Here is a 25527-nt window from a genome sequence, read left to right on the forward strand (position 1 = left end):
TCAAGAAATGAGATAGGCAGTCGTAAACTAAAAGCTGCGTAAATTCCAGAAAACGTACCTTAGTTTGTAGATGTGACAACTTTTGCGCAAACCAATAAATATACAATTATTGACTTTTTTTTTACCAAAGACATGTGGCTGAATACATTTTGGCCTAAATGTATGACTAAAATTGAGTTTATTGGATTTTTCTAATAACAAAAAGTAGAAAATATCATTTTTTTTCAAAATTTGCGGTCTTTTTACGTTTATATCGCAAAAAATAAAAATCGCAGAGGCAATCAAATACCATCAAAAGAAAGCTCTATTTGTGGGAAGAAAAGGACGCAAATTTTGTTTGGGTACAACATTGCATGACCGCGCAATTACCAGTTAAAGCAGCGCAGTGCCAAAGTGTAAAAAGACCTCTGGTCATTTACCAGCAAAATGGTCCGGTCTGAAAGTGGTTAAGGTTGCAACTCCTCCGTTGAGGAGCTCAGGTTGTTATGGGTGGAGTTATTGTTGTTTGCTGTTCCCACCCCTCGTTTCTTTGACCCTGCTTGGGGACGTCCCTAAGGTCAAGATGAGCTGCTGTGTCCGTCAATAAACAATGGAGAAAATAGGATTTTTGTACTAGCCGTAAAATCCTTTTCTATGAAATTCATTGGCGGACGCAGCACCCACCCCTCCTATTTATGTTTTGTACTGCTTTTGACGAACTGAGCTGCTGGATGCAGTGTGAGGGGTTATAGCCAGTAGGACCGCCCCCACTTTCTGCCTAGTCCTCTCAAAAAGGGGCGATATAACCCTAAGGTCAAGATCAGCTGCTGTGTCTGTCGATGAACTTCAGAGAAAAGGATTTTATGGTGAGTACAAAAATCCTATTTGTTTCCTTTTTGCTATAATACATATCCAAAAAATATATATAAAAAAACTAATTTATTGATCAGTTTAGGCCGATTTGTATTCTTCTACATAGTTTTGGTAAACAAAATCACAATAAGCATATATTGATTGGTTTGCACAAAAGTTATAGCGTCTACAAAATAGGGGAAAGATTTATGGACTTTTTTTTTTTATTTTTTTTTTATATATACATTTTTATTTTTGTATGTGTGACTACGGCGGACAAATCTGACCCCAAGTTACACTTTTTAGGGACCAGTGACATATTACAGTGGTCAGTGCTAAAAAAAAAAAAAAAAAAAAAATTCACTGATCAATGTATAAATGACACTGGCAGGGACGGGTTACCACTAAGGGGCGATCAAGGGGTTAACTGTGTTCCCTGGGTGGGTTCTAACTGTGTGGGAGATGGGCTTACTGGGACAACACAGAGAACGCTGTTCCTGATAATTAGGACGCACACAGCCCGGATTGTCGCTACAAAAGTTGTCAAAAGTATTGGGACACCTGCCTTTACAAGCATGTGATCTTTAAAGGCATCCCAGTATTATTCCGTAGGGTTCAATATTAAGTTGGTCCACCTTTTGCAGCTATAACAGCTTCAACTCTCATGGGAATGCTGTCCCCATGGTTAAGGAGTCTGTTTATGGGAATGTTTGACCATTCTTCCAGAAGCGCATTTGTGAGGTCAGGCACTGATGTTAGACAAAAAGGCCTGGCTCGCAGTCTACGATATTTAATTAATCCCAAAGGTGTTCTATCAGGTTGAGGTCAAGACTCTGTGCAGGCCAGTCAAGTTCCTACACCCCATACTCGCTTATCCATGTCTTTATGGATCTTGTTTTGTGCACAGTCATGTTGGAACAGGAAGGGGCCATCCCCAAACTGTTTCCACAAAGTTGGGAGCACAAAACTGTCCAAAATGTCTTGGTATGCTGACACCTAAAGATTTATCTTCGCTGGAACTAAGGGACCAATCCCAACCTCTGAAAAAACACCACACCATAATCCCCCCTCCACCAGTCCTTTAAAGTGTCACTAAACCCACATCTTAAAATAATATCAATTAATGGTGTATTCCATGCTGTTCATACTTGCCCAGTCACTATGAGATTCATTTTCTGTGTTCTGCAAAAAAAACAACTGGTTGATCCTTCTATTGTCTAGCTCCCACTTCTGTCCATGTCCCCAATTCAGCTAGGGATTTTGCAGTGTTGGTAGCTCTGCACATGCTCAGTTTTCAGTAAGTTTCTATGCTGAGCATTTCGTCCTTAGCCCATCTGACTATAGAGTCACACATGTGGGCATATACATAATGGTAAACAACAGCCCACTCCCCCCCCCCCCCTCCTGTATGCCTGCTAACTAGCTAAACACATTGGGGGCAGGGTATTACATGTAGATTGGTGGAGGCTTTGCCACCCTGTTATTCTAAGACACAGGCTGGAGGGGTGTGATGCAGCCTGTGACTGGCAGAAATCCACCCACACCATGTTATTGCCATAAACGAATAAAGATGTAATTTCAAATACATATTTGTTCGGCAATTAAAAACAGTTTATTGCTATTAATTATTTTTAACCTGTATTCCAAAGGGTTTTATTTATTTATTTTTGAACACGTGACTAGCAGCAGAGGACTAGAAGCACCTCCCCCTGCTTACATTTGCACACAGTCTGTGAAAGAGGTGGGTCATGTGACAGCTGTATATCGATTAGGAAAAAGGTAACTCTTTTTATTCAAATAAGTTGAGTGCCATCATTCACATACATAAAGAGCAGGGATAATGAAAATGAATCCGTGTGTGCTTACTATCGCTTTAACCCTTTCGCTGCCAGGTCTGTATGTCATACAGATCTGACAGCAGGGGGTATCGCACACAATACCTGTGGATTTCTGCCTGTCAGGTGAAAGCATTCGGTTGGTAGCGCTGCCACCCAATTGCTCACACAGTCTCCCGGTCTTTTAAACCCTGCATGTCTCATTAAAGAGAACCTGTCACCTAAAAATCATCACATAGGGGACAAAATATCCCCTATCTAATGAAAACCAATTATGTAAAAAAATATTATTTTACACCCAGGCACATAAAATCCAGCCCCCCCCCCCCCCAACAAAAAAAAATGTTTTTTGAGGGCACCTACGAGGGCACCTACATGTGAAAACGTTGATTGCGATGCATATGTTACATATCAAAAAACGCAAAAACGGCTCTGGCAGCGAAAGGGTTGAAGCGCACCTGAAGTTAAAAAAAAAAAAAAGGGCTTTGGATTTGCTGGCCTACTCAAGGAGCAATGAAAAAATTAAGTTTTTTTTTTTTTTTTTTTCCCACAGCATTATGGGGGTCATTATTCCGGATCCACCGAGGGTGAGTAAAGCATCTTCATTTTTTTTTGTCAGTAAAAATCTTTTTTTGAGGTTGTGCACAGAATACGGGTCAAGCCCAATAGAATATATTGAGTAAATATTGACAGGCACTGCGGTAAGAACAGCTCGTATATCCAGTACATTAGGATTATATATAATAGAACAAGCTGCATTCTTAGTCGTATCATGTATATCTCATCCGAGAGGGGGCTGGGAGTAGGGGAAAAGGTGCATAGAAACAATAATACAGCAGGACATTCATTTTTTCAATAACATTCAATTTGATTGGTCTTGCCCTATTTGCAGAAAATGAAGATATTTCACCTGCTTCTTTTGCACATGTTCTGTAACTAGGATAAGACCAATCAAAATTTATGTTTGGCACCCTACTGAATTGTCTCTATGCGCCGGCTCCTATGTCACCATTGTGACCAGTGAGGGGAGCAGAAGCGAATTGGAAAATCAGCATTCCTAGAAGTATTGATTTCTGACTGCATTTGGCAAATTTCCTACATTATTGTAGCATTCAACAATGCAGGCAACAGGAGAGGTGAGCATTTATATTTTTGTTTTATTTACCAAAAGAGTTGCCTTGGGCTCCATTTACACTTGTGCGACTGCAAGTTGTTCCCCATGTTTTACAATGATAACCATTCATACTGTATTGCAGCGACTTAAAAGTAGTTTTTGTACTACTTTTATCCAGCTTTCTTGCAACTTTAGGGCCATAGACTTGTTAACTGTCAAAAGTTGCATCAAAGTCATGCTCGAATATTATACAGTGCAACAGTTGTGCATTATCACCGGTCAAAGCCAAAGTCGTATCCAAGTCGCACCCATCCAAAATTGCGTAAAAGTTGGACAAGTCATACAAGTGAGAATGGAGCCTTAAGGTTAAAAGTTAATAGAGTACGCATTTACAAACTTGTCATATACGTATATATTAATCTAATGGCAATGTTTTGTCCTTCAGAGTGTCCGCTGCTGGCAGCCTGCTTTCTCAGAGCTGTATCCACACCACTGCTGCTCTGGAGAGACCTGGTTGGGAGATGAAAAACAGAGTTGTGTATCCACCTCAACTTTCTGATGAGCCTCGAAGGCCAGCAGTGAGTCCAGAACATGACCATATAAGACTTTCTAATGTGTTATAATTTATAAGTTATCTGTTAAAGATTAGTTATACTCTTTTCAATGTAAAAAAGATATTTTAAAGGTAACCCTTTCTCCATCCTTACTAATACTGACAGAAGGCACCACAAGCTGCCTGCAATTACCACTCTTGTCAAGGCTTCATAGCAAAGCAAAATCATCTTCCTGGATGAAAAAGGTGTCTTTCTTTCAGGTTAAATAAAAACAAAGCAGGACTTGCTTGCTCTTTAACCACTTGCTTACTGGGCACTTAAACACCCTTCCTGCCCAGACCAATTTTCAGCTTTCGGTGCTCTCACACTTTGAATGACAATTACTCAGTCATGCAACACTGTACCCAAATGAATTTTGTGTCCTTTTTTTCCCACAAATAGAGCTTTCTTTTGGTGGTATTTGATCACCTCTGGGGTTTTTATTTTTTGCGCTATAAATGAAAAAAGACCGAAAATTTTGAAAAAAAACGCATATTTCTTTGTTTCTGTGACAGAATTATGCAAATTATTAATTTTTCTTCATAAATTTTGGCCACAATTTATACTGCTACATATCTTTGGTAAAAATAACCCAAATTAGTGGATATTATTTGGTCTTTGTGAAAGTTAGAGAGTCTACAAGCTGTGGTGCGAATCGCACAAAATTGATCACATCTGATGTACTGGTGGCCTATCTCGCTTCTTGTGACCCAAACAAGTCAGGAAAGTACAAATACCCCCCAAATGACCCCTTTTTGGAAAGTAGACATTCCAAGGTATTTAGTAAGAGGCATGGTGAGCTTTTTGATGTTGTCATTTTTTTCCCACAATTCTTTGCAAAATGAAGATTTTTCATTTTCTTTATTTTTCTCCACAAAATTGTCATTGTAATAGGTTATTTCTCTCACGTGGCATGTGTATACCACAAATGACACCCCCCAAAAAATTCTGCTACTCCTCCTGAGTATTACAATACCACATGTGTGGGACTTTTTCGCAGCCTGGCCACATAGAGAGGCCCAACATGCAGGGAGCGCCATCACGTGTTCTAGGAGCATAAATTACACATCTAACTTGTTGACTACTTATTACACTTTTGAAATACCAGGACAATGACACGTGACACTGATGACAGATGGCACTGATACGTGGCAATGATGACACTTATACGTGGCACTGATGACACGTGGCACTGATGACAGATGACACTAATATGTGGCACTGATGACACGTGGCACTAATACGTGGCACTGATGACACGTGGCACTAATACGTGGCACTGATGACACGTGGCACTAATATGTGGCACTGATGACACGTGGCACTAATACGTGGCACTGATGACATGTGGCACTAATACGTGGCACTAATACGTGCCACCGGTGACAGATGGCACTAATACGTGGCACCAATGACACGTGACACTGATGACAGATGGCACTGATAAGTGGCATTGATGACACGTGACACTGACAACAGATGGCACGTGACACTGACAGGTGGCACTGATGACAAATGGCACTGATACGTGGCACTGATGACAGATGGCACTAATACGTGGCACTGATGACAGATGGCACTATGTGGCACTAATAACACGTGGCACTGATGACAGATGCCACTTATACGTGGCACTGATGACAGATGGCACTGGGGACAAATGGCACTGACAACAGGTGGCACTGGGGACAGATAGCACTGCGGGCAGGTGGCACTGGGGTGGGGTGGATGGCACTGGGGTGGATGGCACTGGGGCAGGATGGCACTGGGGCGGATGGCACTGGGGCAGGATGGCACTGGGGCGGATGGCACTGGGGCGGATGGCACTGGGGCAGGATGGCACTGGGGCAGGATGGCACTGGGGGGGGGGGGCATGGCACTGGGGGGGGGTGGCACTGGGGGAGGATGGCTCTGGGGGAGGATGGCACTTTTTATTAAACTTTTTTTTTACTTTTTTTTTTTTTTTTTTCTTTTTTACACTGACGGCTGCTGCAGCCGTTCTTCTCTCCCCTCTCACACGCTGTCTGTGTGAGGAGGGAGAGCGGCGCTGAGAGATGATCTCATATGTTTACATATGAGATCATCTCCCATTGGACACGCCGATCACGCTGTAAACGGCCGCTGTGATTGGCCGTTTACAGCGATCTGTGTTTGCCTGTCCCCGGGGGACACGGCAAACACAGAACTTCCGCGATGCGCGCCCGCGGCGGCGCGCATTGCGGAAGTAAACACCAGGCCGTCCAGGGACGGCCAGGCACGGGAAGCCGCCCGCCCTAAGGCCGTCATTCGGCTATAGGGCGGGCAGGAAGCGGTTAAAATGATAAATCCTTCTTTAGTTTAAGTAATTCTGTCATTTAAATAATAAAAAAGAGAGTAAATCACTCCTCTTGTGGCCTGCGCTGCCACATTCCGCTTTGATAAAGTGAAAACCGATGCTTATGGTATGCCGACTTTCCATATCCCCACTTTGTTCAGTGGTGAATCAAGTCGACCCCTACTTCACTACTGGATACATGTAAAAATAACCACAGAGCACACAGTATTTACCCAGGGAGAGCAGGTCCCAACAGGTGGGTGGAGTTGAGAACATTGGTACAGAGATCTAGGTACTCAAAAATGAAACTGGATTGAGTATGTCGGCACCAAATTTGCTCACAGGGTTTAAATTCAGATGATTTTACAGCAAAGACCAGTATAATGTTTGTACCATTTTTTTTTTTTTCTTAAAGGAGGTATTCCACTGTCGGAGGCAGATCAAATACAGCCCAGATAAGATGTGGTATTTGGCCAAACTGGTAAGCTCTGTTTCCTGCTCATCACCTAGCAGCCAAGTATTACATGCATCTTTGTAATTTATTCCTTGTATGTATAGTTATTAAAGTAGACCTTGCATCAAAATGCAAGTTCTCCTTAATTTTTTTTTTTACCACCATGCAGAGAGAAAGCACCTCATTTAACACTGCTACATTTGGAGAAAATGAAAGGGAAAAAAAATAATACAATTACACCCTTGCCTCCACCCATGGCTTCTAAGTAAGAATGACAAGCCTTCCGGCGAGCTGGGAATTTCAAATTCTAAAAGCAAATGTTTTAGTACTAAGCAGGAGTGTCTTCTTGTGACACTTAAAGGGGTTGTAATTATTATTATTAAATTAATAATCGGGTACTGTATATACTTGCATGCTCTGTGCTGTGGTATTGCACAGAGTGGCCCCAATCCTCCTCTTCTTGGTTCCCCGCTAGTGCTCTGGACTCCACCTCTTTTCTGTGTGCCAGCCACCATAGGAATCAGCTTCCTATAGTGTTACATGTGCTGGCATACTCCCAAGCCCTGTTGTGTGTGCCTATAGACACACGCAGCGTGGCTCTGCCCCAAACCTGTTCTCTGCTTACAGGGTTTGATTGACAGCAGCAGGAGACAATTGGTGCCCACTGTTGCCTCTGTCCTGTGAAAGAGGGGTGAGGGGAGAGAGCCACGGGAGACAGGTACAGTGCTGGATGGAGTAAGGACTTGGGTAGTAATGTAGGGGGTGAGGGGGCAATACAAATACTGGGAAAATGTTTACTTTAATGCAAGACATGCATTAAGGTAAAAAATATTTTCCCTTTAGAACCACTTTAAGATCTCGGCTTTCTCTGGATCTTTTTGGAAGGCCTGATACATCAGCCTTGCCAAGGTGCTGCAGGCAAGGGTGTGAAGGAAAGTTAATATTTTTTTTTTTTAACAGATGCCAATTTTTGGTGCCTAATATGGGAGGGGGTTCAAAATAATAAGTGAACCTTGCATTTTGTGGCAACATCTGATTTGAGCTGTTACAGTTTCTTATTACCCTGTTGACTTAGTTATACACTTTGGTTGTCTGAGGGTGACCTTTCCACTGAAATTTGAGAAAAGTGGGAAAAATAGCGCCAAACCCATAGGGTTATCTGACTGGTATTGCTGTATTCATTTTGATGTTAGTGATCTGGTTCCCAGGCAGGCAGCTTCTACATTCCAACGGATCTCCATGGCTTGTAGTGTAGTGTAATGTAACGAAAATTTAAGTTGAAGCACCACACCACTGCTAAGAGATTCAGCTACAACTTTATTCCAATAAAAGGAAACAATCCCAAATGTAGCCAGTGTATTTTAGTGGTCCAAGAGCACCCCCCTTTATCAGGACTCGATTGACAACAGTGTGAATAGACTAGAAGTGAACTGGACATTTTAATGTAAATTTTTCTAGTGTGATTGCAAGCACAGGCCTTGTCAACAGATCTTTGTGTACCAAAATTCAAGATGGATTAAAGAAGATCTGTCATTGATTCTCTCAGGCTAGGGGAATTTCTAGCATCAGTAGATATACAAGGTTCCTGTCTACACATCCACATCTTGACCTCACATCAACACTTTCTGTGTCTTGCTGCAAGAGACCAATACTTCCAATTTGTAGCACTGCCATTCAGGTTCTCCTCTGCACCCCAAGTGTTCACAAACGTGCTTGCCTTCTTCTGGCTGTTTTGCAAACCCATGGCATTCATGTCAAAGGATACTTGGACAACCTTCTACTGAAGGACTCCTCCAGCACAACCATGTCTGCCAACATCCAGAGGATGATTCCGTTCCCTCCAACCTTTGTCTGTATATTCAACTTACCAAAGTTATGCTCACCAGCTGCCCCACAGTTTAGATTACCTGGGCCTGATCTTGGACAAACCCAGAGTCAGAATCTTCCTTCCTTAGTGGAAAGTTGCTTCCCTAAGGTCCCACGTGAGGATCCTCGTGTCAAAATGGCACACCACAGTTCGCTTCTGGGCTTAGCCTCTGAGGCAGTTCCCTTTCCACAGTTTCACTACAAACCTCTTTGATCCATCATACTCACGATGTGGAGCAAGCAAATTTACTAATTTAGTGCTTCTATCTAACCAGACAAAACTCTCTCTGGCATTGTGAGTATCAAATTATGCTCTGGAATTGTGAAAATCTTGCTTCCACTTCCATTTTATATGCTCTAAAGGTGGAGAGAATGCCTTCCAGCCCTATAGGCTGGTGCAGTTTACAACTCCCTAACTATCCAGGGGACATGGTACCAAGATTGAAAACTCCCCATCAATATTCTGGACCTGAGAAGCATCGCATTAGCTCTACAACAGTGGACCTCACTTTTGCAGGGTTGCTCAGCGAGGGTGCAGTCGAAACAATGCCACAGCAGTGTCCTACATAAACCATCAGGGAGGCACCAAAAGTCAAACTTCTCCTAAGAGAAATTTGTCTGCTACTAGGTGGACATTTTCATTCCAACTTTCTAGGTGTCCACATCTTTTAAGAAGATAATTGGCAAAGCAGACTTTCTAAACCTCCAACGCCTCGACCCGGGGAAGTGGTCTCTGCACCCTGGGATCTTTCAAAAATCTCTGTATAAAGTGGAAGCAACGAGAAGTGGACATTATGGCCTCCAGGTTCAACAACAAGCTGGATGCACTGTATTTGTTCAGCTTGTTGTCACAGCACTTCACTTTTTCCACATTTTGTTATGTTACAGCCATATTCCAAAATGGAATAAATTATTTTCTTCAAAATTATACAAACAATACCCTGTAATGACAATGTGAAAGAAGCTTGTTTGAAATCTTTGCAAATTTATTAAAAATAAAAAAGGTAAAAAAAAAATCACATGCACATAAGTATTCACAGCCTTTGCTCAATACTTTGTTGAAGCACCTTTGGAACCAATTACAGCTTCAAGTATTTTTGAATATGATGCTACAAGCTTGGCACACCTATTTTTTGTCACTTTCTCGCATTATTCTTTGCAGGGTCTCTCAAGCTCCATCAGGTTGGATGGGGAGCTTTGGAGAAGAGCTATTTCCAGGTTTTTCCAGAGATGTTCAATTGGGTTCAAGTCTGGCCACTGAAAAACATCCCCACAGCATGATGCTGCCACCACCATGCTTCACTGTAGGGGTGGTCAGTTGATGAGCGGTGCCTGGTTTCCTCCAGGCATGACGCTTGCCATTCAGGCCAAAGAGTTCAATCCTTGTTTCATCAGACCAGAGAAGTTTGTTTCTCATGGTCTGAGAGTCCTTCAGGTACCTTTTGGCAAACTCCAGGCAGGCTGTCATGTGCCTTTTACTGAGGAGTGGCTTCCATCTGGCCTATCTGGGAATTCCCATGAGGTATTGCAAGGCTGGCAGTTACAATTACTCTCAGAGGCATGATGGGACCCAGATTGCCTACCCCTGTTCTAGAAGGTTCTCCTCTCTCCACAGAGAATTGCTTGAGCTCTGTCGGAGTGACCATTGGCTTCTTTGGTCATCTCCCTGACTAAGGCCCTTCTCCTCCCTATCGCTCAGTTTGGTCGGGGGGCCCGCTCTAGGAAGAGTCCTGGTGGTTCCCAACTTCTTCCATTTATGGATGATGGAGGCCACTGTACTCGTTGAGACCTTCAATGCTGCAGATCCTGCAATCCCTTCTCTGAGGTCTACAGACAATTCCTTGGACTTCATGGTTTGGTTTGTTCTCTGACATGCACTGTTAACTGTAGGACCTTATATGGACAGGTGGGTGCCTTTCCAAATCATGTCCAATCAACCCAATTTACCACAGGTGGACTCCAGTCAAGTTGTGGATACATCTCAAGGATGATCAGTGGAAACAGGATGCACCTGTGCTCAATTTTGATTGTCATGGCAAAGGCTGTGAATGTGTGTTTGTTTTTTGTTTTGTTTTTTGTTTTTTATAAATTTGCAAAGATTCCATACAAACTTCTTTCACGTTGTCATTATGGAGTATTGATTGTTGAATTTTGAGGAAAATAATTAATTTTAATCAATTTTGGAACACAAAATAACAATGTGAAAAAAGTGAAACGCTGTGAATATTTCTGGATGCACTGTACATAGCCAAGACCAGAGATCCTGTAACCTTGGACTCACTTCAAACTGGTTTATACCTTCCCTCGGATGAAGATCCTCCCTCGGCTTCAGCAAAGATAGAGGAGGAAAGTGTCCTGGTGATTCTCATTGCACCATATTGGCCTTGAAAAACTCAGAGCTTGGACCTCTTCCAAACAGACCAGACATACTAGCCCAGAGCCCCTATTCCATCCCACTTAGTCACTGGCTTTAACGGAATGTCTGAGATAAAGCCCTAAATTGGAGGTGCTCAACCTTTTGAAGAGCAAGGGCCACTATGGTTTTTTTTTTTACCACCCCCCAAACCATAAATGTAAAGAAGCCCTTACTGTGCTGAGCCCCCTTTTTTAAAGTGGTTGTAAACCCACAAAAAAAAAAACCCTGCAAGACAAAGGCATAATGAGCCAGTATGCATAGCATACTAGCTCATTATTAAATACTCACCTTAAATAGAAGCCTCCCCAGCACACAGCTCCAGCTGGCGGAGTTACTTCCAGGTATCACGGGCCCATGCGCGTAGAAGTCTTTGGTAACAGCACACTAGCTGGGGCATTACAATCCACTTTTTACCACAGGCTTACCTGTAGTAAAAAGTGGAGTGTAATGCCCCGTACACACGATCGGACATTCCGACAACAAAATCCATGGATTTTTTTTCCGACGGATGTTGGCTCAAACTTGTCTTGCATACACATAGTCACACAAAGTTGGTCGGAAATTGCGAACGTCAAGAACACGGTGACTTGCAACACATACAATGAGCCGAGAAAAATGAAGTTCAATAGCCAGTGCGGCTCTTCTGCTTGATTCCGAGCATGCTTGGAACTTTGTGCGTCAGAATTGTGTACACACGATCGGAATTTCCAACAATGGATTTTGTTGTTGGAAAATTTGAGACCCAGATTTCAAATTTCGTGTCGGAAATTCCAATGAAAAATGTCCGATGGAGTCTACACACGGTCGGAATTTTCGACAAAAAGCTCCCATCGAACATTTTCTGTGTACGGAACATAAGGGTTTACAACCACTTTAAGGCTGCTTTCACACTATTGAGTTGCGGCTTACCCAGCAGCGCAGTGCACCTGCTGCTTTCCTGCGTGTTAGCTGTGCTTTGTCATTGACTTCTATTACATCTTGCGGGTGTAGAGTGCACCAAACCTGCAGGATATAATAGAAAGTTATGGCTGGGTGCCACTAACCCACAGGAAAGTCACAGAGGCGCTGCGCTGCACCTGTGGATCAGTGTGAAAGCAGCCTAATAACCGTTTTTTTAAGCACTAATATGCCCAGTGGTGATCTTTTAATACTGACCTTTTCCTCTTCCAGCTTCTGCTGGGATTTCTCCTCGGGCTGCTAGAAAATTCCCTGGCGAAGTGCACTTGGTATCACTCCAGCTGGCACAGGATTCCCAGCTTCAGAGGAAGTATTGGCTTATGCAGCTCCTGCTCCCTCAGCAGCCACCTGCTTCCTCCGCTGTCAGGTCCAGGTACTGCGATGCTCTGGGACAGCGGGTCGGCAACCTGTTGATTGCGATCTGGGCTTTCCGACCCACCATCCCAGTGCATGGGCGTGCGCTTCCCTGGTTCCAGGTCATGGGCCACAGGTTGAGCACCCCCATCCTAAAGGATAGGGGTAGTTCTGATTCTTATTCCCATGTTACTCAGAGCAAGAAAATCCAGCTGCTGCAAGATTTACCATTGCAGTTAGAAGGCTTACTTACATGCTGCAAAGACAGATGGCCGAACCATAGGGAATGCTCTTACTCTTATTTTGGCTTTTCTTCAGTCTGGCCTTGACCAGTATGAATTCATGAGAGTGCTACGCTACTAATAATATACTATATTTATAAAGTCCATATAATCAGTGTTGTACACATCCAGAAAAAGTATTTCTATGAACGTAAACCACCGCTGTGCTCCAATTTGCTGTTATCAGTGCTCTCTGTCACAAATATTTATTAAAAATGCCCCTTGTTAAAAACACTTACAAGAAAAAAAATGCGTAAATATAAAAACCATCAGCTAGCTCGCCCCTCTGCTCAGTACGCGGTGGCTGTGTGATGTCAAATGGCTGGACTCCTCCTCCTAAACACGTCGCCCTGTGATTGGGCTTCTTGAGTAGGTCTCTACTCAAGAAGCCCAATCATAGGACGACATACGCGTTTAGTAATTTTGTATAGTCATGTTGTTTAAAGAGGAAGTAAAGGCACTTTTTTAAATTTTATTTTTTAAATGCAACCTGCAAGGCAAAGGCATAATGAGCTAGTATGCATAGCATACTAGCTCATTATGAATAACTTACTTTACTCCTCCTCCTTTATTTTCACCGCTGCCATGTATCCCGGAGTGACTTCCGGGTCTCGCTGCTCTGGCGCTGTGATTCGCCGGAGCTGCGATGAAGTCGCTCCCGCCCATGCGCACGGGAGCCGACGCGAGCTGCATATTGCTGTGATCTGTGGCGCGCTCAGTGCGCCTGCGCGCCGCTGTCTACAGCGAATGCTCCATAAACATTGGTGCGTGTCTTTTTGTAAATATATCCTAAACCGTGTAGGTTTAAGAGATATTTCTTGGACCTACAGGTAAGCCTTAATCTAGGCTTGCCTGTAGGTCAAAGTGGTTTGTAAGGGTTTACAACCACTTTAATAACGCTGATCTTGAGGTAGCACTGATTGCACTTCTTTTATTGGTCTTGACCAGTGTCTGGTCCTGTGTACCCTCAAAGGACAGGTTTCTGCTATATCCATTCTCTTACAGAAGCCTCTTGCCTTGCAATCCCTAATCAAGAGTTTTCTTCAGGTTGTTGCCGATATACAAATCCTCCAGTTCTGGATTTCAACCTTGTGCTCTCTGTCCTTCAGAGTTCCCACTTTAAACCAATTAGAAACTTTCTTTTGGAGGACCTCACATGTAAAGTTGCTTTCCCTGTCACTATTATATCTGTTAGATGCATTTGAGTTGGTAGCTCTTTCTTTTAAAGAGCCCGCTCTGGTTTTGTGCAAGAACAAGGCTGTCGTAAGACCAAAACCTTCCTTTCACCTAAGGTGGTCTCTCTTCACCTCCATGGTGACATTCCTCTCCCTTCCCTTTGTCCTGCCTCAAAACCTGACAAAAAAAAGTTACCCTGCTTGCATGTGGTTAGGACTGTCAGGGTCTACCTAGAAGTTATGGCCTCTGTTCTGCTCATAGGTTTTCCTGATCTGCAGTTACCAGGTGGATCAGACAACTTATTTCCCCATGAGAGCTCATTCCACCAGGGCTGTTGAAGTTTCTTAGGCTTTTCAGCGTGAAGTATCTGTATCCCAGATTTGCAAGGCCACCACCTGGTTCCCTGTGGAAAACTAGTTAAAAAAAATTGTAACTGATGTTCCATGTTTTAAATAAAACTGAAGTTGGGGGGGGGAAGCTTTTTCTGGTACAAAATAGAATCTTTATTCTTTAGTTAGTCACAGCCACCTGGCTTTTCACAGAATGTGTAGTAAGCTGCATATTTGCAGCTCCAGCATACATTCTTGGCATGCCTTGGTGTCAGAATGAATCACTTTCTGTACAAATGTACAGTATCTACCTTGTCCCACACCATCCAAACAATATGGCTGAAGACCCAGAAGAAGCCAAGGAGAAGATGTCGGCACAGGCAAGGGAGCTCACCGACGCAACATCGCTGGAATGATGTGTTTGCAACATTTTTTTTTTTATATAGCTTTAAGGCCTAACTCCAGTTTAGAATAAATCTCCTTTAGCTGAATTATACACATATATTTTAGTAAACCTTTCCTAAATTCATATTTTTTCTGTTTGTTTCACCATGTCCTTTCTGTTGGTTTCTAAAGGTCAAGGTCTGCCTTCAATATAACCACCTTAGCAATCTTTAGAATTGCATGAGCCTTAGGTCTAGTTCACACCTTTGTGTTTTTCAGTGCGTTTTCAGTTTTGCGGAAACGCACTTTTCCGTCAATTTAACATGGTTTCCTAAGGGTCACATTCACCTTTTGCGTTTTCTATTGGTGCATTTTTTGGAACGTGTCGGGGACTTTTTTTTAGTTTGAATATGTTTATTATTAACATTTTGGAAGAAAAAAAGCAAGCATAGAAAAATAGAGATAATTCCACATCACAGAAATGAGGCACCATATACTGTATATCTGTAATGACAAACCAATAATCTTCTAGAAAAAATGTAAGACTTAACAGAACCAGGTAAAATGGACAGTAATGCAATGGTGGGGGATGGAGAGGTGGACTCATCGTAAATCTCATTATTCACCTGAAAAATCGTGGACCAAAATGGTCTCGTTAGGTCAGAGTCCCACCAGATATGCAAGTACGTACTCTTAGCTGTACAACAATGCCAGCAGAGATCCAAGGACATCAGGAACTTTTTTCCCACAGCAAGTTTCATTTTTGGTTCCATAGACTTCAATGGAAACACATCAAAAACGCAGAGCAAGTAAGCAACACTTTTTTAATTTTATGTCAATTTTGGGAAATTGCAGCATCTGCAATTTAAAGTAAAAGGTAGTTTTCTTATGAGAAAACATTGTTTTTATACACATTAGAAAATCTACATGAGATAATGAACTCTTCTGCTGCTCGCGGGTGATTGTTATTGCTGGTTCGTTAACCCCTTCACAATTCTCAAGTATTTAGCATCCCTTGCAAGTATCAGGCCGTTTATGGTGCCATAACACTGACAGCAGCTGCTTGGAAGCCTCATTCTTCTACCAAGGCTCTGCCTGTAAATTAGCATGAGCTGTTTGATTAATTCTGTTAAGCAACATTTTGTAAATTAAATCTTTGCCGGTTCCTCGTGATTAATTCCCCAAATTCAGAACTTTGACTGGAACCGCAAACAGACGTCTGTAAAATGAGTTTCTTGGTCATCAAAGTGAAAAAGGAGCAAGTTATTAATTCATCTAGATGGTGGTTGGAGATATGTAAATGATTCCATATTCTCATAGAATGTCATTTTATGGAGGGAGCTGTACAGCCCTGCAGGGCCTGTTGAGCACATGAATAATAACAGATGGGTCACGTGATGGTTTAAGATTAACACTTTCCTTCCTCTTATAGATCCGAGGGATGTCTATAGACCAAGCTATTGCTCAGCTGGAATTCAACGACAAAAAAGGAGCAAAGGTCATGAAAGAGGTAATATGCTCATTGCCATCAGGGAGAAATTGCATCAGCTGGTTTAAAGAGAACCAGCCTTAATTAGGCTATATGGAAGAATCAGAATCACCACTCTTGTTATAATAATGGGTTATTATTAGGTTATAGTTAGTAATACAAAGTTATACTAGTGCACCATTGCCTCTCTAGAGTAGAAGTCTTTAAGACTCCCATGGAGGCTGACCTGCCTGAGCCCAGGGCTTATAATTGTTGGATGAAGGAGAGAATGTGAATTAGAGCAATTCATTTTCATTCATGAATACTGATGGCACCATTGTTATATTGTTTTTGAGTCTTCTCCTGAATCAGAGAAAATGCATGTACATAATAAAATAGAATAATCCCTGAGAGGTGAAGCTGTAATATTCTAACACTTAAATAGTGAAGATTAAAATGATTACCAATGCTTATTGATAACTGGTCCTCCCCCCTTAGGTGAAGGAAGTGACATTGTTATTTTCGGCAGCACTTCTCAGAGTCACTTATTGAGAAAATTGTATTTAGCCTAAAGAATCAGTACACCCGTGTGCGAAGCAAACACCAGGCATTACCTTTCATGGCTCCAAAATTAAAGTGTTTGTTAAAAAAAAAATCATATCCTGGTCCCTTAAAGCAGGTTACATAGCACAGTGCTTGTGCTATGTAAACTGCCCCCCTCTAAACGGTAAAAAAAAACCCTAAACCTACCACTTCCTGTATGCCCCTCTCTAAACAGACCACGAACACCAGGGCAACTCCACCCTGATCACTGTGGTCAAAGTGCCTCCCTCATTGATAGGCTGCTGCCCCCCCTGCTCTCCTCTCTCCCCCCTCACCCCCTCCTTCCTCCCTGTCTCCACTCAGCCCCCCCCTCTATTATTTAAAAAAAAAAAAATATATATATATATATATATATATATATATAATTGTCACTGTCACTCTATTAGAGGCTGGTATAGCACACTGTGTTAAAGCGGGAGTCCGCTTTTTTTTTTTTTTTTTAAAAGCCAGCAGCTACAAATACTGCAGCTGCTGACTTTTAAAATAATGACACTTACCTGCCCAGCGCGCCCGCGATGTCGGCACCCAAAGCCGATCTCGATCGTCTCTCGGGTGCTGCCGCCACCATCTTGGGTATGGGAATCAGGAAGTAGAGCCTTTCGGCTTCATTTCCTGGCGGTTCCCTACTGCGCGAGTCGCGCTGCGCAATAAGGATGGTCCCCGCTGTCTCTGGGATCCGTGTGTTTCCCAGCAGGCAGCGGGGGACCTTCGGAAAGGGGTGTAGATTCTGCGGAAAGGGGCGTACCTTCTGCAGAATCTACGCCGGAAGTGGGTGCAGATACCTGTACTGTACAGGTACCTGAACCCCCCTCCCCCCTGAAAGGTGCCAATTGTGGCGCCGGAGGGGGGAGGGTTCCAATGAGCGGAAGGTCCACTTTAGGGTGGACCTCCGCTTTAAGCATTTTTTAAAACAAGTGTTGTAAATGCCGATTTTTAGCTGTCTTCAGGCCAGTTACGTGGCCCCTTCACAGCTATGAGACAGGGATTCTGCGGAGGAGAGGAGTGGTCACGTGATCTCCCTGACTGACGTCAGAGGGAGATCATCACCCCTCTCGCAGAAGCCACTTATCAGAGATGGAAAGCGGCCGCAAGTCATGTGATCGGCCTGAAGACAGCTAAAAATCGGTATTTCCAACACACATTTAAAAAAATGCTTTAACACAGTGTGCTATGCCAGCCTCTAATAGAGGGGCTGGCATAGACTTTTACAAATAGGTTCACAAACCCTTTATGGTGCCCGAGTTGAGTTTTAAAATATTATCATTTCCACAGTGTAAAGCCTAATTCCCAGGTTTTAATGAACATTAAATACTTTTTAAGCCCAAGCTGGTCAAAATGAACTACTTGGTTTAGCAACATATGTGGTGACTGACAGTGCTTTTATAAGCTGTACATACATATACAGTAAACAGCGCTGTGTTCTGGCAGCCTGATGGGAACTTCCTCTCCCTATCTTGGAATGAAATCAAAATGGACTGAGTGCTCAGTCATTCACAGGAAGCTTTGTAATTTCTGAATAAACACAAAGCTTCCCCTGATTGGCTGTGGAGGAGATGTTGACATCATCTGCATACCTCAGCCAGGAGGACATTTTCATTCAGAAAATACAAGGCTTCCTGTGAATGGCTGAGCAACGCTCTGCTTGACTCGGTTATGTTCTGGGACAGCCATTGCATCTGTTAGTGAAAACAAACTTCCAAACAAGTTTTAAAATGACAAATAACGTGGAGTTAAGCTTTAATATGTTTTCCCATCAGTAGCACCCCCCATGCATAATCTGACCTTTATTTATTGGATTATACTCTGCTAACATCTACTGCATCCATAGTGAGGTGAAGGCATACAGGGCCTGTAGCAATAACAATATAACATGAGCCAACACCTGAAACAAAAGGGGTGAGAAGAACCTAGGGAAAATTGGGAGAGGTAGCTAAATGACAGTGTAGATGGCATAGATTAAGAAATATTTGATGGGAGAAGTTTGCTACTGAATTAGTTATCTGCCTTTCAAAAAGGTATGATTTATAGGGTGGGCTTCCAGTGACGTTGAATGCCTTTTGGCACACAGAAGGGAGTCCAGAAAATAGGAGCAACAGGGTATGCAACGGTCAGTAAATTCACAGACCGTTTGTAAAATCCATGATTTTTCATATCTCTCGTGAATGTCCATTATGGACATGCTATCTGCATGTCCGTTGCTGACAGATGAAGATCATGGATTTCACAATCTGTCCATCAATTTACTGACCATTGGAGGAGGAGCATGGTAAAAGTCCTGGTGGTGTGGGCAAAATCGGGGAGGAAGAGAGGTATAGGGCAAATGATTATTTACTAGTCACAATTGTTAAAGGGGAAAAAAAAGGTCCTATTTAAAGGCAATCTGTTGTGAGGAAAAAATTTAAGCTATCCTGCTGATTAGAGCTACAGGATTAATTGTTAAAAAAATCACAATCTCGATTCAACCCCCATTACGATCTTAATCTGGCATTTACAAGATTCATGTAACAAGTGCAGCGCCTTTCTCTGCTCAGAGCTGTCAAAAAATAAAAAATAAATCCGGCAAAGTTTATCACAACATTGCTCAGTGCTGAGAGATAAAAAGAAACATTGGGGGTTATTTACGAAAGGAAAATCCACTTTGCACTGCAAGTGCACTTGGAAGTAAAGTCGCTGTAGATCCGAGGGGAACATGCAAGGAAAATTAAAAAATAGCATTTTAGCTTGCACATGATTGGATGATAAAATAAGCAGAGCTTCCACTCATTTCAGATCTACCCCTTAGATTTAGAGCGACTGCACTTCCAAGTGCACTTGCAGTGCAAAGTGGATTTGCCTTTCGTAAATAACCCCCATTGTATCAATTGGTATGTGTGTGTGTGTGTGTGTGTGTGTATATATGTATGTGTATATATATTTATTATAATGTGTATATGTATGTTTTTTTGTTTGTTTTAAAAAGAGACCCTAGAGAAAAAATGGCGATTGTTGCATTATTTTATGTTGCACTGTATTTGTGCAGCGGTCTTTCAAATGCAATTTTTGGGGGAAAAATACACTTCAATGAATTAAAAAAAAAAAACTAAACAGTAAAGTTAGCCCAATTTTTTTTTTGTATAATGTGAAATATTATTATATGTAGAGAATCATGATTTTTATTCTAAGCAAAAAAATTGTGATTCTCATTTTATCCAGAATCGTGCAGCTCTACTGCTGATACTTTTGTTTTTTGTTACTTTATCATTTAAGTTGCTGAATGACCACTAATATCAAAAGGGAATTCTGCCTTTTCTTTGACTTCATATTTTTGCATGCTTGTTAGTAACTTATAGTATTAAAACCAACACAGCTAGCATTTCATTAGAGCAGGTGATGTTCACCTATTCATTGAGATATAAATGAAAAATATGTATACATTTTTAGTTTTTCAGGTTTTCTGTTCTGGGTTCCCATTGGGAATGTTTTCCCTTATTTCCTGACCCAGTTATATAACAGAGTATAATCTCTCTGTTGGCTGCTTTCACCAAAAAAGATGTCGATTATAGGAGATTTCCCTTCTATTCCTGTTCCAGTAAAATATGAGGTTACCACTCAATGTTTGTTCCTTGGTACAGGACGTAAGGGGAAATATCCTCCCAAAAGGAGGCACAAGCAGCAATAACAACATGAGGGATTTGGATGGTCCCCAATCTATCCAAATTTTTAAATCGTTTTGGCTGGTGTTATACTTTAACTGTAGTGGCAACTAGCATATAAACAAAAAATTGTAATAAAAAAATAAAAATAAAAAATCGGTTAACATGGCAGTGAGGTTACCTTGTCACTAGATGGAGCTGCTGCTTGTATAATGAAGAATCATAAACTATTCATCTATTCATAGCAAACCTTGATTTCCCTTGCCTGATAAGTAATACTAAGCTCATATGTGGTCAAAGTATTTAAAGGTGAACTCCAGGCAAAAAAAAAACACATTTATTAATAATCGACAGCTGCTTATTTATGTCAGGATTTTCGTTTTGGCTGCATTTTTTAACAGTAAAATGAATGACCTACATCAGATTTCAGTCCATTACATCTGCAATTTCCTGTTTGTGTTCAGGTCAACTCTAACCACTGCAGACTGTATGATCTGAGCTAAACGTATATCCACCCAAAGGAAATGCAGGGAAATGTATTAAAAAATAAATAAAAAACAAAAACATGCAATTAAGGTTTATGCATAATATCTGTATTTATCAGTTTTCCTGGAGTTCTACTTAAATGATGGTGATCAGTGGACGTAACTTGATGTTGCAGAAATTTACTGGAAACCTTTTTATTTGTCTAAAAGTCATTCAATTTGATCATGTAGTTAGCTTCCAGAAGCCTTGTATCTTAAAGTCCTCTTGCTATGGGGATAACTCGAGCAGGTGTGCTCCTGTGTATGGACATTGTCAATTCACACACAGAGCGTGGCTTGTCCCTGCCCTCAGCACCCTCCTCATTGGCTCACTGGCTGTGATTGACAGCAGCAGAAGCCAGTGGCTCCCACTGTTGTGTAAGTCAATGGGCAAAGAGAGACCCGGGAGAACTGTTGCTCTCATACACATTGCTGCATCCAGGGCTCAGGTAAGTATAAGGGGGGGGGGGGGCGGGGGGACGCTGCACCCAGAAGGTTTTTTACCTTAATGCATTGAATATATTAAGCTAAGAAAGCTTCTGGCTTTAGAACCACTTTAACTTTATAATAAAATGCTTCATAATTTCCAATGCTATTCTCATGCCCATAAAGCACATTTAGATCATTTCTTGTGGCTGCTTTTGTTTGAGAGCACCAGAGGGTTGCTTGTGGCCGCTTTTATGTGGAAGCACCAGGGGGAATGTTCATGGTCTGCTTCTGTTTAAGAACAGTATGGCCACCATCATAGCTCAGTTCTCGGCCACACACCATACCTACTTCATTGTACCTGTACAGAAAACAATAGTCACCAATATCTCTACCGAGTCTTATTGTGCTTTAATGAGCACTGACAACAACCGGACAGATCTGTACTATGTGGTATTTCATATATTTTTTGGTCTCTTTGCCCTTTTTGTTTTACCACCACTCTCTACGCTGCGACTTTTAGGCTTTGCCAAATCCCTTTCCCAGAGCAGCTTTGTTATTGCTACTGTGCGGCTGCAAGACTTGGCGAGATGCTGTTTCGTATTAGTAATTAAGCATGTACTGTAAATGGATAGAGGGCGTCCTTTTCACATTAACCAGCAGCTGATTGGTTGCCAGGCGGTCCTAGCAACCAATCACCAGCTTTATAATGTAAAAAGTTAATTCCGGCAGCTCCCGCTCCCATCCTCTATACAGCTCTGTCATACTTCCTGCTTTCCACTCTGCTATACATCAGTGTAAGGTAGGAGAGCACTACCTACACACTGGTGTGAAGGCGACTAAAGACACTACGGGAGGGGGGGGGGGTTGTGTAGAAGACATTGCATTGGGGGTGGGGCAGAGGACACTACAGTGGGGGCTGGTGTGAAGGGGAGAGAGGACATTGTTTGAGGGGGGAGCAGAGTACACTGCAGTGGGGGGAGGGTGTGAAGGAAACAGGATATTGCTTTGGGGGGGAAGAAGCAGAGGACAGTATGGTTGGGGGGGGGGGGGGGTGAAGGGGACAGAGGACACTACAGTAGGGGGGGAGGGTTTGAAGGCAACAGAGGACATTGCTTTGGGGGGAGGGGGGCAGAGGACAAAGGACATTGCTTTGGGGGGGGGGGAGGCTACAGTGGGGGTGTGTGAAGGGGGCACAAGACACTACTATTGGAGGTGCAGATGACACTACAGTGGGGCAGGGGGGTTGTGAGGGGGAAGGAGACAAGAGGACATTACAGTTGGGGGAGGGTGGGTGATGTGAAGGGGGACAGAAGACACTGCTTTGGGGGTGGGTGGCACAGGATACCAATAGTATGAGGGGCCGAGGTGTAAGGGGGTAGAAGACACTGCTATGGGGGGGGGGCAGAGGACACTATAGTGAGGGGGGGGGTGGTGGTGATGTGAAGGGGGTAGGACATTGCTATGGGGAGGCAGAGTTCCCCCCTACTGTGGGAGAGGGGTGGGGCAGAAAACTACCGTGAGGGGGATAATATGAAGGAGAATGGAGGACCGGGGGGGGGGGGGGGGCACAGGGCACACTATGCTGTGTTTTTTATTAAGGGCGCATCTTTGATTTCCTCCATGTTGTCCAGGTAGATCTCAACCTTTTGAAAGGTTGCCTACCCCTTATCTAGTCCATAGTTTTGGAATGACTATTGGATTAAAACAGATTTATTTTGTGTACTGGTTCTTAATTCCTTTAACAAATAAAATTCCATAATTTTTGTGTTTCATGAATAATATAGGTCTTGCTTGAAGCCCAAGACTTGGCTGTAAGAAATCACCATGTGGAGTACAGGTCCAACCTCTATATAGGTAAGGTCTTCAGGGAACAAAATATGTGATTACTTTTGTCTTTGCATGATTTCCTTTGAACAGTGGAAAGAACAGTATGGAAATACCCTTTTGAAGAGGACCCACAGGCATTAATACTTCATTATTTCAATAAACCATCCAAGATTAGCATTCAGAGCTCTCCCTACTTTTATTCTCATCTGTTTACCTGCAGTATGCTAGAAAATTCAGGATGGTTGTCAGCAAGTCGTTAGCCAATATACTTTGTCTACTTCCATAAAGTTGCGGTCTTATTAGACTCTGCATTTTGATTGGTTGATGCATGTATATGTGATGGCAGACTGTCTCTGTTGCTTGTCTTTTGGTGTTTGTTACCAGCCTATCTTTTAAAGGCATAGTGCAGACTGGCCGGAGGTATGTGTCAGCTTATTTAGTCAGGTGTAGTAATAAATATATATGTTTGGGGCTCCTCTTCAAGGAGACCCTATTGCCAGACCATTTAATTCTAAAACAATCTTCCTCTAAGATTATTTTTAACGTGTTTTAGGCTTTTTTTTTTTTTTACCTATAAAAGCCCCCTTTGTGTATACGTTAAAAAGCCCTGAGTCTTCCCAGATATATCAGCAGCCCCATCATGCTTGGAGCTGTCACTCTTGAAGCTCTGAAGTATTCCCCCGTTACTCGTTCCCTGGTCACATAAAAGGTTTTGTAGGGAGGCGAGGAAAGAGGCAGAGGAGTTGGAACAGCACACACAGTATTTGGATGCTCCCAGCAGAGGAGAGGGCTAAAATGTTCAAGGAGGGAGGGGGGATGTGCTAGGGAGTTGACAAGTTGACACTTTTCAGAGTGTCAATACTCTAGCAAGCTCAGATGCATATATTACATGATTAAAAAAATTATTTATGGGAAGGATAATCTGCAAGTAAGCATTTAAAATACGAAATTCTTCTGTGATTTTAGCTTCATTTTTTAAGTTGATTGGCTCTTTAAAGCAGAACTGTATAGGTTTAAAGTACAATTTACTGATTTTACACTCCTTGTTGTGTTTATGCTTACTCTGACTGACTTTCTGTAGAACAGGATACTCGAGGAATCCAGTATATTCTGTAATCAAGGCATTGCTTGGTCACTAAGCTCAAACCCATCACACTTTCACTTAATGCATTTTTCTAGCTAACCATTTGTGATGGGCAGCTTCACTAACCAATAAGAAAGCACGTGGCAGAAGGGGATTAACTGGACCTAGCAACCACAAATGGCATTTGCATTAGGGCTTGTGTAGATGGGCAAATATATTATGCTTTTAGGTGCATTAAGCTTGCATTTTAAAATGGCTGAAGGTGCTTTTGAGAATATTCTAAGTTTCTTTAGATGTGCTTCTCATCCTCCTAAGCTGCATGAAGCTAATTTAGCATTTTATCAACAGATATGGTTAGAGACAAACGCAGTTTAGAAGTAAACAAATGCCAGTAAATACAAGCCATAACACAAACCCCCAGGTTTTAAATCTGTCAGGGCATATAACAGCGAGTCATAGGACATCACTTTAAGAAGTATTGCCACTAACACGTCTCTGTTTCCCTTTTAGCTGAGTCGTTTTCTAACAAAGGAACATATATAAAGAGGATTCGTTACCACGCACGAGGCAGATTCGGCATCATGGACAAGGTGCACTGCCATTACTTTGTCAAGTTGGTGGAGGGTCCTCCACCTCCTAAAGAACTACCAATTACAGGCTTCGATCAGGCTAAGGACTATGTTCAGCAGCTGAGAAACCGCACGATCATCCACTCCCTGTGACACAGTCATTGCAGATATTTGTTGGAGCAGCAGTGCACTGCCTTCTTAACCCATACTTGTGTTTATAAAATCCTATCTACGAATGACCTGTGTTATTAAAGCCTTTCTGTTTTTCAGTGTTGTGTAAAGATTGGTAAATGAGACAGCAAAGGTTCTGAACTGAACATATTTGATGTAAAAAAATTTTACCGATACACCATGGTTTTCAATGACCCTTAATCTGAGTCTACAACAGGGGTGCTCAACCTTTTGAAGTGCGAGGGCCACTTTAGGGATTTGGCAACCAGTCGTAGGCCACAATTAAATGAAAAGGTTCGGAATTTCAAATTTTTCA

General features: G+C 42.4%; 1 protein-coding gene across 1 annotated transcript in view; it reads left to right on the forward strand.

Moving 5' to 3' along the window:
• MRPL22 (mitochondrial ribosomal protein L22) overlaps nt 1–25309 on the forward strand; it is a 35124-nt gene extending 9815 nt beyond the window's left edge. The window contains exons 2-7 of the mRNA XM_077468385.1: nt 3220–3253; nt 4226–4358; nt 7103–7168; nt 16337–16414; nt 23345–23414; nt 24982–25309. Of these exons, the coding sequence (XP_077324511.1) occupies nt 3220–3253; nt 4226–4358; nt 7103–7168; nt 16337–16414; nt 23345–23414; nt 24982–25193 (593 nt within the window). The 3' untranslated portion in view covers nt 25194–25309. The remainder of the gene's footprint in view (nt 1–3219; nt 3254–4225; nt 4359–7102; nt 7169–16336; nt 16415–23344; nt 23415–24981) is intronic.
• Nucleotides 25310–25527: the final 218 nt, after the last annotated feature.

This window comes from Lithobates pipiens, unplaced genomic scaffold, assembly GCF_037356315.1.
Source record: "Lithobates pipiens isolate NorthernLeopardFrog02 unplaced genomic scaffold, aLitPip1_a1.2 Scaffold_8, whole genome shotgun sequence".
NCBI classification, from domain to species: Eukaryota; Metazoa; Chordata; class Amphibia; order Anura; family Ranidae; genus Lithobates; species Lithobates pipiens.